This window comes from Castanea sativa, chromosome 9 (genome assembly GCF_040712315.1).
Source record: "Castanea sativa cultivar Marrone di Chiusa Pesio chromosome 9, ASM4071231v1".
Lineage (NCBI taxonomy): Eukaryota > Viridiplantae > Streptophyta > Magnoliopsida > Fagales > Fagaceae > Castanea > Castanea sativa.
In genome coordinates this window covers 35,319,316-35,330,120 of record NC_134021.1, presented here as the reverse complement: position 1 = coordinate 35,330,120, position 10,805 = coordinate 35,319,316, and the positions used below count along the sequence as shown (strand labels likewise).

Genomic DNA, 10,805 nt, shown 5'->3' with positions numbered 1-10,805 from the left:
CAAAAATAAAAACACAAGAACATGATTTGATTGTTATAGTTGCTTTATTAGTTTAAATTTTAAAGATTATTCTACTTGCTATTACTTTTTGGCTTTTATTATACTTTTATAGAAGTTATTATATTCAGTTGTAGTGACCATGCTAGCTAAATCTAGTACAAATATTTCAAATATGTGATAGAAATTATCATATGCAAGGTACTTTCTCCTTTTCTTTTCTTTTTCTTTTCATTTTTCTTTTTATTTTTTAAAATTTTGTGCACATGTCAGGTCTTCATGATATTGATAATTGCTATATATTGTCTTAGTTCATTCTCCGTTAAGAGCATTCCCAATGCTTATGCAAAAAAAAAAAAAAAAAAAGTGTCGCCTCACCAAAAGGCCATTTGATTTATATTACATTACTACTCTTACAACAGACCTTACATCACATTCTTTATTTTACAATACACCATATTAAAATAAATTTTTACACCTAACACAGGTCATGTGTGTTTGAGTGGCAGAAAAATAATCAAAAAGGATTATGCGTGTTTGAGAGAAATATAAGGTTAGAGAGAGAAAAAAAAAAATGCATAGGTTATATAGTATCATCTAAAAATACATAATACTATAACAATGTTTTAAAATTTGCTACAGGAATGTGAGACCGGTTATGTAAGGCTCCTTTTTTCTTTTTCTTTTTTTTAGTGAAAATCCTTACATACTTTGCATTTCATCCAGTTTTAAAGGACTAGATGAGAATGCTTTAATATTCTCTTTATTAAACTATTATTATGTATTGGTAAGAGTGAAATTGTCGTGTCTTGAAGATTTCAATTTAAAATTCTAATCATCTATCATTCTATACCAACTACACAAACCAATTTGGTTCAAATCAGATAGATGAAAATCATGATGGTTATCTAGGAAAAAATAATTATTGATATGTTGAATTTTTCATTTCCTTATGGATATTTTTGAGCATGCATTATTGACAGAAAATATTGCATTTATATCTTTTTATACTTACAAACATGTCAATATTTTTTTAAGGTTGAAGCATTTCCTGAAAAGCCAAATGAAGTGTATGGTACTTGGATTCTTGACTCATAGAAGTGGGGATGTTTGAGGGACTTTTGGTTCTTGATCGGGTAAGGCTTCATTGTCCATAAGATGTAACTGAAAGCATATGGGTTTAAATAGAAATAATGATTGTAGAAGGTGTGTAGAGGTTTATGCTTTTCTTTGGACAAATTGATGTCTGGTTTTGCTATAGGGCTTGAAGGCTTTATATGGAACTCTTGGTTTAACTATATTTTCTTGCAAGATATTCACGCAATATAAAATTTTTCATGCCTATTTCAATCAAGTGTTCTTTCTCCTTTGATTTTAACTTAGCTCTTTATCAATGTTGATTCTTTGTCGTTTTTTTGGGATATGCCTTTCATTCCAAAAAAGAAAAAAAAGATATTAATCTTTTCATTCTTGATCAATTTTGAATGTTATTTGGATGTAGTTAAGCATCAGGGAACTAGGGGAGTAGACCTCATTTTAGTTCATGTGGTTATTAATGAACTTAGTGTAAGACAATGAATTAAAAGGTCTAAGTTTACATGTGCTAAAGAAGAAATTTATGCAATCTTCCTTAGAAGGTGGAGCATTCAAACAATGATGCTATAGTACTATAAAGATTGAAATTTTGCTTTTTTAATTAATAATAACGTATAGTTTTAAGGCAAGTATATGCTTATATTTCGTAAGTTGTTAAAGTACAAAATGTTCTATGTATGATGAAAATTTGAAAGTTTTATTGGGGGATCCAAATATATGTGTTTTGGAATCACTTTTCAACCATTGTGGATTCAGTTTGTTAAATGTGCATATTGCAAAAGGCCATATTCATATTAGTTTGGGAGACTTAAAAAAAAAAAAAAAAACATAGTGTTGCCAAATTTGAATTTGGCACTAACTATAGTCCTAGAAAAATTTATTAATTTTGAGCTTAATAGGATTTGATCAAACATTGAAATGTGGAGGACGGTGATACTTTTTTTTAATGCTGATTTCTTTAATTTCTTAGAGGTTGTAAATATATGTCTCATTACCCTTCTACAATTCATGATAAAAACACTACACAACAAATGATACCCAACTTTGGAATAAAAAACACGGCTAGAGACTAAGGTTTAGTTTGAATTTAGTTTTACTAGCAAGCTTCGTAGATTAACTATTATGTTAAGGTTAGACGTTTTGAACTTGTGAGTTTTGTAAAGATTGTGATTAACTGTGAGTGTTTGGGATGTGTTTTTTTGTTTTAGAATTAAGAAGAAAGAGAAAAACACATTTTATATCAACTTTTATTCTACAATATTCCTCCAAAGTTGTTTTCTTATTTCTCATTAATTATAATGGATATGTGTATGCAATGTATAATTGTTACTTCTTATGACGAACTCATTATTAACTAAATTCTATAATAATTATGTCATATAATATATGTACAGCATTCTCTAAAGCCTTCTTACATAAAATATTACAACATTATCCGTGCTTTGCACGGGCAACTTACTAGTTGAATTCCAATTGTTATTTAATTCTGCGCCACATGTCCTATACTAGAACAACGTTACCAAACACCCCCTAAATTTTTTTAATTTTTGTTCTAAGTGAGTTAATGAGGGGCAAGAAATGAAGAGTATAATATAAACAAATCATCAAAAACTCAATAAAAAAAAAAAAGAATAAATTCATGTATATCCAAAAGAAATTAAAATAAAATAAATAAAAGAGAGTATAATTTGAATTCGTATATGTGTAATTAAAATTTTTTTTAATTGTACCATGTATATACACATGTTTTACACTAGTTAGTGTATATACATGACTCATTAAATTATTTAAAGAAATTATATGAATTATTCATGTAACTAAAAATACACGTAGATGATCATTCGAATTGTCACAGGGTGTTAATGCTCTTCGAAATCAATTAAGAGATAAACTCTGCTTCTTTCCCCCTTATGGAAAGACCAATGCTCTTACATATATCAATGTTCAAGATACACTTATTCAACAATTTAAACCTGATACTTTGGTATTCAGCACCGCTATTTTATATCATGACATATATGCAGTCACAAAAAGAAGAGAGAGAGAGAGAGAGAGAGAGAGAAACTGATCTACACAAAACCATGCATAGCAGTGTACACAACAATAATCTAACTTAATTATCAACAATTTAAGATGTGATTTCTTGTCTAGATTAAGGATGGCAAGGCTGTGAAATCATGGTAGTTTAAATTGTTTAACCAAACACAAATTTCATGAGCTCACCAAATCAAATCAATGGTCTTCACTCTTTTTTACACCAACTTTGAGTCTCTGTTATCTAGTTCTAGTATTAGCCAGATTGTGCATAAGAAGCATGGTCCGACCCCTAGGTTTCCCACAGAGCTTCAGTTTTCGAGCAGGCTAGTTCAGACCAAGGCTCTTGATATGCAACAACAAACACTACTTTATTTTGTTTACCTCAATGAAAAAAGTGCCCACTATAATGATAAACTCTTATACAAATAAATGGTAAGACATCTTCAGAATCACCAACTGGTGAGAACAGGCTCACTGACATCAAAGACATTAGATAAGAAAAATATCCAACTGATTGAATCTACCAAAAATAGACCCTGCAGTCTTTTGAGTAATCAAATTTCCTAAACCCAACTTATTTATGCTACTAACTTAATGACCAATTTCTGAATTTGCCTCAAACAGCCAAAAAATTCCTCATACTACAGACATTTTAGTTCATAAAAATGTTGTTGGGCCCAATATTACTTAGTATAACCTAAGAGGGTTTATTCATTAACTTTCCGAAATGAAGCTAACCATCAGAGCAAAACAAATGCTGCCACTACCAACATCAACACCAACCCATCAATCCCTGCCATACACAGCGTGCCAACTCAACTCCTTTTATCTACTGCTACATCACTTTCACTGCAAGCACCACCCACTAATCTTTGGATAAGCCAGCATTAAAAAGCACCATGTCTACCCACTTATACTAATACAGAAATTCAATCATTAACTGAACTGTAATACCTTCTCCAATTAAGGTTACTGATAAGTGATTGGGAAAAAAATATTATCAACTTAAATCTTGATTTAATGACACCTACTAACATTAATCCTCACAGTTTCTGCAGGAATGTAAAGGAGGTATTTCTACAATCTACATCACCTTTCCACCCATAAGATACGACAAGACTACATTCACCTCCTCCACTACAAGCACAGCTAATGGATACAAACACCAAGCCATGTATGCCCATCCCTAAACACATACAGAAACTCACTACTAAAATTAATCACATCTCCCCCAATCAAATGCTACACATAAGAAATTGACAAATCTACAAAAATTCTTCATCAAGCCTAATCTACAAAAATTCTTCATCAAGCCTAAGTTGAGTAAGGCATTCAAAACTATAAACGAATCCTACATATAAACAAAAAAAAAAAACAAAAAAACAAAAAAAAAACAAAACAAAACTACAAATGAACCCTAAGAGATTTTCCAAATGCAAGCAAAAGAAATAATGTCAAAAGGGACACTGATACACCACAATCACAAAATAAATCCCCACAATTAAACAACATCATAATGCCAAAACACATGAAGAAGACATAAAAGTTCCATTAGCATTATATGTACCATTTCATATGAAACATAACATGCAATCAAGTATCAAACAAGTGCCAAATCCATACTAATTGGGCATTATATGTACTACCCATACTAATCCAACCAAAACCCACCATCCCAAATTCCATAGTCAAGAACCCCAACAAACCTAAACCAAAATCAAACTAGGCAGCATTCAAGCTCCTGCCAATCTCAAAAGACAGGAAAGCATCAACACAAGCATACTGAATCTGATTATACTCGAGCCACTCATTGTCCCACCGACTCAAAGTCACATGCCTTGGCTTATGCACCTCGAGTCCAAGCACAGCTCGAGCCAAACCCTTCAACCCAGCATTCTTCAAATCCCTGTTCCCCAACCGGTCCACAGCGAGTCCACGCAGGTCAACCACATTCCCAACTTTCAAATCATAATCATCCAACAGTTTCTCCACATCGCTCTCAATCCCAACTCCCACAAAAGTGAAAACCTCGTCGCCGAGAAACTCGATGAGCGAGTTGGGGAAGTGAGTGGCGTAGATGAGTTGGAAGATGAGGCAGCGTCGACCCACGCAGAGTTGGAGAGTGGCAACTGGGTTTTCGATGTTGCGGTTGAAACTGGGTCGCCACTCGACGTCGAGGCCGACGATGAGGCGGTGGAGACGGCGGCGGTGGATGCGGTAGATGTCGGAGATCCAGGAGTCGACCATTTGGGGAGTGTGGGTGACGAGGGTCTGGATGTGGTCGGACTCGAGCGTTACTTCGAAGAGGTCATGGGTGTCTTGGTTCACTTCGTGGTCGAAAATGCTCATAGCCATGATTGTGAAAATAACGAAAGGTATTCTAAGAGTGTGAGTATCAGAGTGAAGAATACGCAGAGGCGCGGTGACTGATGGGAGACTATATACAAGAAAAAGGTAGTTACTTGTTGATCAAGGTCGTGGTGTGTGAACAGTTGTGAAGACCATTCCCTTTTTCTGTGTTCTAGTGCGTGTATTGCACCCTTCATACTTTTTCTAAAAGGGATGGGTTTAAAAGTTTTTTTTTTTTTTTTTCCTTTTAAAGGTGATTTAGATATCACTTATTTTGCTAAAAATTAAAGTCTGCTAAAAATTAAAGTCTGAAAACTAAAATTAATTAAAAAAATTACTGTTCACATGCTTGGTACTGTTCATAAGCCTTATTGCAATGTTCATGTCCTATGAACAATGCAGGAGAAGCTGGAATAACAAAAAAAATAATGCAAAAAACACCAAAGGCATGGAGTATCCAACGGAACTTTAGAATAGAGATTTCTAGATAAAGAATGAAGGGTAAGGATGATTATATTAAATGTATTTTTGGATAGCTACAAGGTGATTTGAATCCATCTAGTAGGTAGGATTTGAGTCATTCTCTTAATTAGAAATTTTACCAATTGAGTTAACTAGAATTCATTTAGTTTTATTTATTTATATTGTAATTTCACTTTAACTAAATTATTACACACATAACATTTGCTCCCTAAATTATGAAAATCCACATTTACCTCATATTAGTTTAAAGAAGTAAATATGCATGCTCATAGTTTAGGGAGGTAAGTGTGTATTCTTAGAGTATATAGAATGTTAAGTGTAAAAAGATGTATTGTAAGCGCTCAATTGTGTCTGGACCCAAAAACACATGTGGGCTCAGGCCCAATGAATCTTAAACAATGAAATTTGTAGAGTGTGGGCTCGCAATCTAGTTTAGTGATATTCCAAACTTGATGAACAAGCTAAAATATTACAGTGCTTGCAAATAAAAGACAAACTGGGCAAAATAAACCTCCTCGGACGTAAGCCGAAGACAAATTATATATTATTTGTCTTTTTCTTTCTCAAATGGCACAATTCTTCATATTCGTCTCCTCCACTTTCTTTGCCCTCTTTCCTCCTTAAATACTTCTTCTTCTTCCTTCTTTATCCACGTGTCACACAAATCACCCTATTAGCCATCTGTCCCATCTATCACCTTCTGGGAGTCTTTAAATAACAGCAAGAAGGCTGACTTCTACTATTCAGGGGTCACTCCCCCATTAATGCGGCCAGGGAGGTAGGTGTAGGGTCTTTAATGTGGAGGTAGCAGCCTTTTCATAAGATATTTCCCTCACACCGTTGCGTCTGGAGGGCGCCTAAGTCCCCCTTTTAACCAACGGTTTTTACGTAACCCTACATTTATCTTTCTGGCGAATCCCAGGGTCATCATGGGTCTGTCCGAAGAGATATTCGTCCTCGGACGAATCCTCGGACTCTCGACTCATGGGCCGAGTTACGATTCTAAGAGGCTTTTAGTCTAAACAAACTAGCGCCCATCAACAAAGCCCAATGCCCAAACACTTACTTAGGTCCTTTTAGTCCCCACAATAGCCCCTCAAAACTTTATTTTTCCTCATCCGAGGAGAAAAATAGGGTTTTGATCCGACCAGAGCTCCCTCCACACGTTTCGTACATCACCATGCGTGTGGGGGTCGTTTCATTCCTAAAAATGCCGTTTAGCGCTTCGATTTCCAGAACGCGCGCATTTATGACTGCAAGTTACACCTGTTCCCCACGTTCAACGGTGAGATGAACATCCAACGATCCTCATCACCTCCTGAAAATTTCGGCGGGAAAAATCCAACTTCGAGGCTGCCTCCCGCACGTCATGACGTTTGGAAAACTGCGCCCTCATTCATTTCTTCAGAATTCAATCACATCAAAGCGTCAATCATCATCTTTTCTCTTCAGAAACCCGTGGAAACTCGCATAATTGCAAACTTGTAAGTCCTTACTTTCTCTACCTTTTTCTCCTCGGATTCTGTCCTCGACTTCCTTTTTAACCATATTCCTTCTTGAAACTTGCCTTTTCCTTTCTTTTAGATAGGTAGATTTAAGTGTTTAGTTGATACCGCCGCTGGGATGGAAGGCTTTAGGGCCAAATACCACATTCCCAGCGACGTGGGTTTGAAAAATTGTCCGGCAGAAGCTGTAGGTGATTCTAGGAAAACGGGAGAGGTCATTATCCCCATGATTGCCTTCATAGAAGGTGGGATGACCCTCCCTATGAGAAGCGTAACTAGGGAATACCTTCGCAATCACAAGTTGTACCCAGACCAGTGCGCACCCAATGTATTTAGGGTCTTAGGAAGTGTCGACGCTCTAAATGAGCAGATGGGCTTGAACCTCACTTGGCATGACGTCGTCTTCATGTATAAGTGTCACAAACTTACAAAAGTAGGTTACTACATTAAATCACGGTCTAATGTAGTTAGGCTGATTTCCTGTCTGCCCAAGTCTAATAAAGGCATGAAGGACGACTACCTCATCGCCTCAGGCAACTAGCATGATGGCTCTCACTGCCCGGTCGTATGGGGAGACCCAGGTGTGACTCTTTAGGAGTTAATTTCTCTACCCCGTACTTCAACCTCAAAATTTTCTATTTGTTCATTTCCTTTTACACATCATCCAATTCGATTTCTCATATGCATTGCAGATCTAACCGTGCTTGGCTTTGTTGGTATTCTTTCTTGAAGATAAACAACTCGTGCGCCCTCATTTGAGCCACTGCAACGTTGCTGATCTGAATCGCATCCTGCGCTCAAAAGTATTTGTGAGTGAAGACTTGCAACTTAGAGCGGCCCACTTAATACTAGGCTACGACCCAATATCCTCTGATTTCCAAGAGATAGAGAACGCGATTATCGCGGGGGATAGGAGGCGTAAGAGGATAAACGTAGCAAGACTGCGCTTTCTTGCCGACCACGACATCCCCGACGACCCCAACACCATCCTCTACACGCAACCTATCGCGGAGATCCCTCTCTCGACGCACTCTCAAGCAACTGCTATTCCGGAAGAGCAAGTATCCTCTTCGCACACGTTGGACGACGAGATAGACCGGTTTCAACTCGAGGACGTTGAAAGACCCCGAGGGAACCAGTTTGTCGTGTTATCTGACGAGGAAGAAGAGCCTGCCGAGGCCTTCGGAGTTGCGGGCTTAATAGTTGCCCATCCCGAAGATGATTCCGAGGAGGAAGAGATGGACGTGCTCAGCGGCCTTCTAACCAAAAGGGGCGAGAGAGTCGCCCAAAAAAGAGCGGGAAGGTCCCAAGTTCCCCCGACCTTGCCACCTCCCCCTCCTCCAGCCGATCCTAAACCTCCAGTTGAGGAGCCAAAGAAGAAAAGGAAGGGGGATGCCGAGGAGGCTAGTGGCGAAAAACAGAAGAAGCCCAGACAGCAGCCACAACAAGCCCCTTGTGGCCGGACAAGGGCAAGGGACGTGCCCATTCCGCCTGAGAGTGGGGAAATTAGGATATGGCCGAGGTGCGCCGAGCACTAGCTACTCGGTCTCTCGACTTGAGATTGGACGAAGCACCAATCTCTTGCCAGTCTAGCATTAGGGCACTCCAGCAAGGCCACACCCACCATCTGGCTGAAGCGTTGGAGCGTTCCCTTTTGCTGCCCAAGGATATGGATGCCTTGGAGAAGATGAGACAGCCTCAGCTGTTCCTTTCTTTAAAAAGGGACTTAGCCCTGGTATGTTTCTCTCCGTGCGCATACTTCGTTCTTTATAGTATCTGGCTATTTGTAAATGTTTTACTACTCCTAACCCTCTGGTACTTTGTCACAGGCCGTTCAAGAGGTCTTCGCCACTGAGAAGTTCATGGAGGATTCTCGGAAGAGGGCCGGAATGGAGCAGGAAATTCGTCTGGAGACTGAGAAGTCTTTAGGCTAGACCCTAGCTGAAAACGAGAGACTCTCCTCTCAGTTGGCCAACTTAAAAAGAGAAAGAGATGGCGCCGAGGCCAATCTGAGAACGATGAGGACTCAAGTAGAAGGGCAGCGCAAGCTTCTTCATCAAAAGGATGATGAGCTCTCTCAAGCCCAGAAGGAACGCTCGGACTTGGAGAAGGAGCTTGCGCGACTGAAGGAGGAAGCTAGCACCTTCAAGCATTCTCTAGAGGCTGCAAAGCAGGCAAGTTACAAGGAAGGGGTAGCTGCAACGGAAGACCAGCTGACAGAGGCTTTCGCGGCCGTGTGCCGAGAATACCGTCCGGCCAAGTCCGAGGGAAGCCCTAAACGTAGCAGAGTTCCTTCAGCCTCCGAGCCGAGGAAGTCCGAGAACATTTGGCTTCCCCGGACACAGGGGAGATAGAAGAGGCTCTTGCCGCCGCTCCCCGCCCTAAGACAATTCCTCCTACTCTTCCTCTTATGATTCCGCAGCTCATTCCAGATCCTACAGAACCTTCTCAGGGTTCCAACAAAGAGAAGGAAGGAGTGGCGAGTGCGGTATGGCCCGAGCCAAAGTGTAGAACCTATGATCCCTCCAACCACTACAATGCATAAGGAAAACAAGTTCGTCTTCCTTTGAGCCGGAATTAAAAGACACCGAGGCTACCGACACTTCTCAACAAGACCCTCCTCCAAAAGCTTAGGGTCATGCATAGGGCTTCTTTTTTCTTCCCCGTACTTAGAATTTTCCATGTAGTGATATATATATATATATATATATATATATATATATATATATATATATATATATATAGATATATATATCAACATAATTAATGAAAGAAAGTTTTATTTGATTTTGATCTATATTGTGTTTATTTCATCTTTTCCTCTTTATGCTTACCACAAAAGTTCTCATTAGCACACAGCAAAAGAAGGAATGAGATAAATAAGTCCACTTTCAGCAGCTGAACAATTAAAACTTTAAACAGCAATAGACATATTTGCCTTGTGAAGTAAAGCGTTCAAGAACCTAACAAAGACTGACCTGGTTTAGCTGGTAAGTAGTACCTCCTTTTGCAAACCCATGTAATACTTAGGACTTGTAATCTGAAATGCTAATTCTAGTAAAGTGTGGGGTCCGAGGATCCTACCTTATCAAATTTCTGCCTAACACTTAAAGATATATAACTTAAGACTCCATTTTAACCACGATTTTATTCAACAAACAATCAGATATCAATTTCCACTAAGTATGTAGTTCAAGGACCATACATAACCAATTTTCTGTTTGATATTTCATAACAGTAACTTGAGATGTTAATTTCCCCAAAGTAGAAGGCCCGAGGACCCGGCATAACTAAGGTTCTGTTTAACAAATAATAAGATATCAATTTCCACTAAGTATG

General features: G+C 38.3%; 1 protein-coding gene across 1 annotated transcript; it reads right to left on the bottom strand.

The window, feature by feature from the left end:
- Positions 1-4,664: 4,664 nt before the first annotated feature.
- On the bottom strand, positions 4,665-5,652 carry LOC142609922 (3'-5' exonuclease-like). Its single transcript, XM_075781647.1, has one exon. The coding sequence runs from the start codon at positions 5,482-5,484 to the stop codon at positions 4,852-4,854; it is 633 nt and encodes a 210-aa protein (XP_075637762.1). The 5' UTR covers positions 5,485-5,652; the 3' UTR covers positions 4,665-4,851.
- Positions 5,653-10,805: the final 5,153 nt, after the last annotated feature.

Excerpts from the sequence above, each read along its gene's own strand:
- LOC142609922 (XM_075781647.1), bottom strand. The coding sequence starts at position 5,484 with ATGGCTATGAGCATTTTCGACCACGAAGTGAACCAAGACACCCATGAC.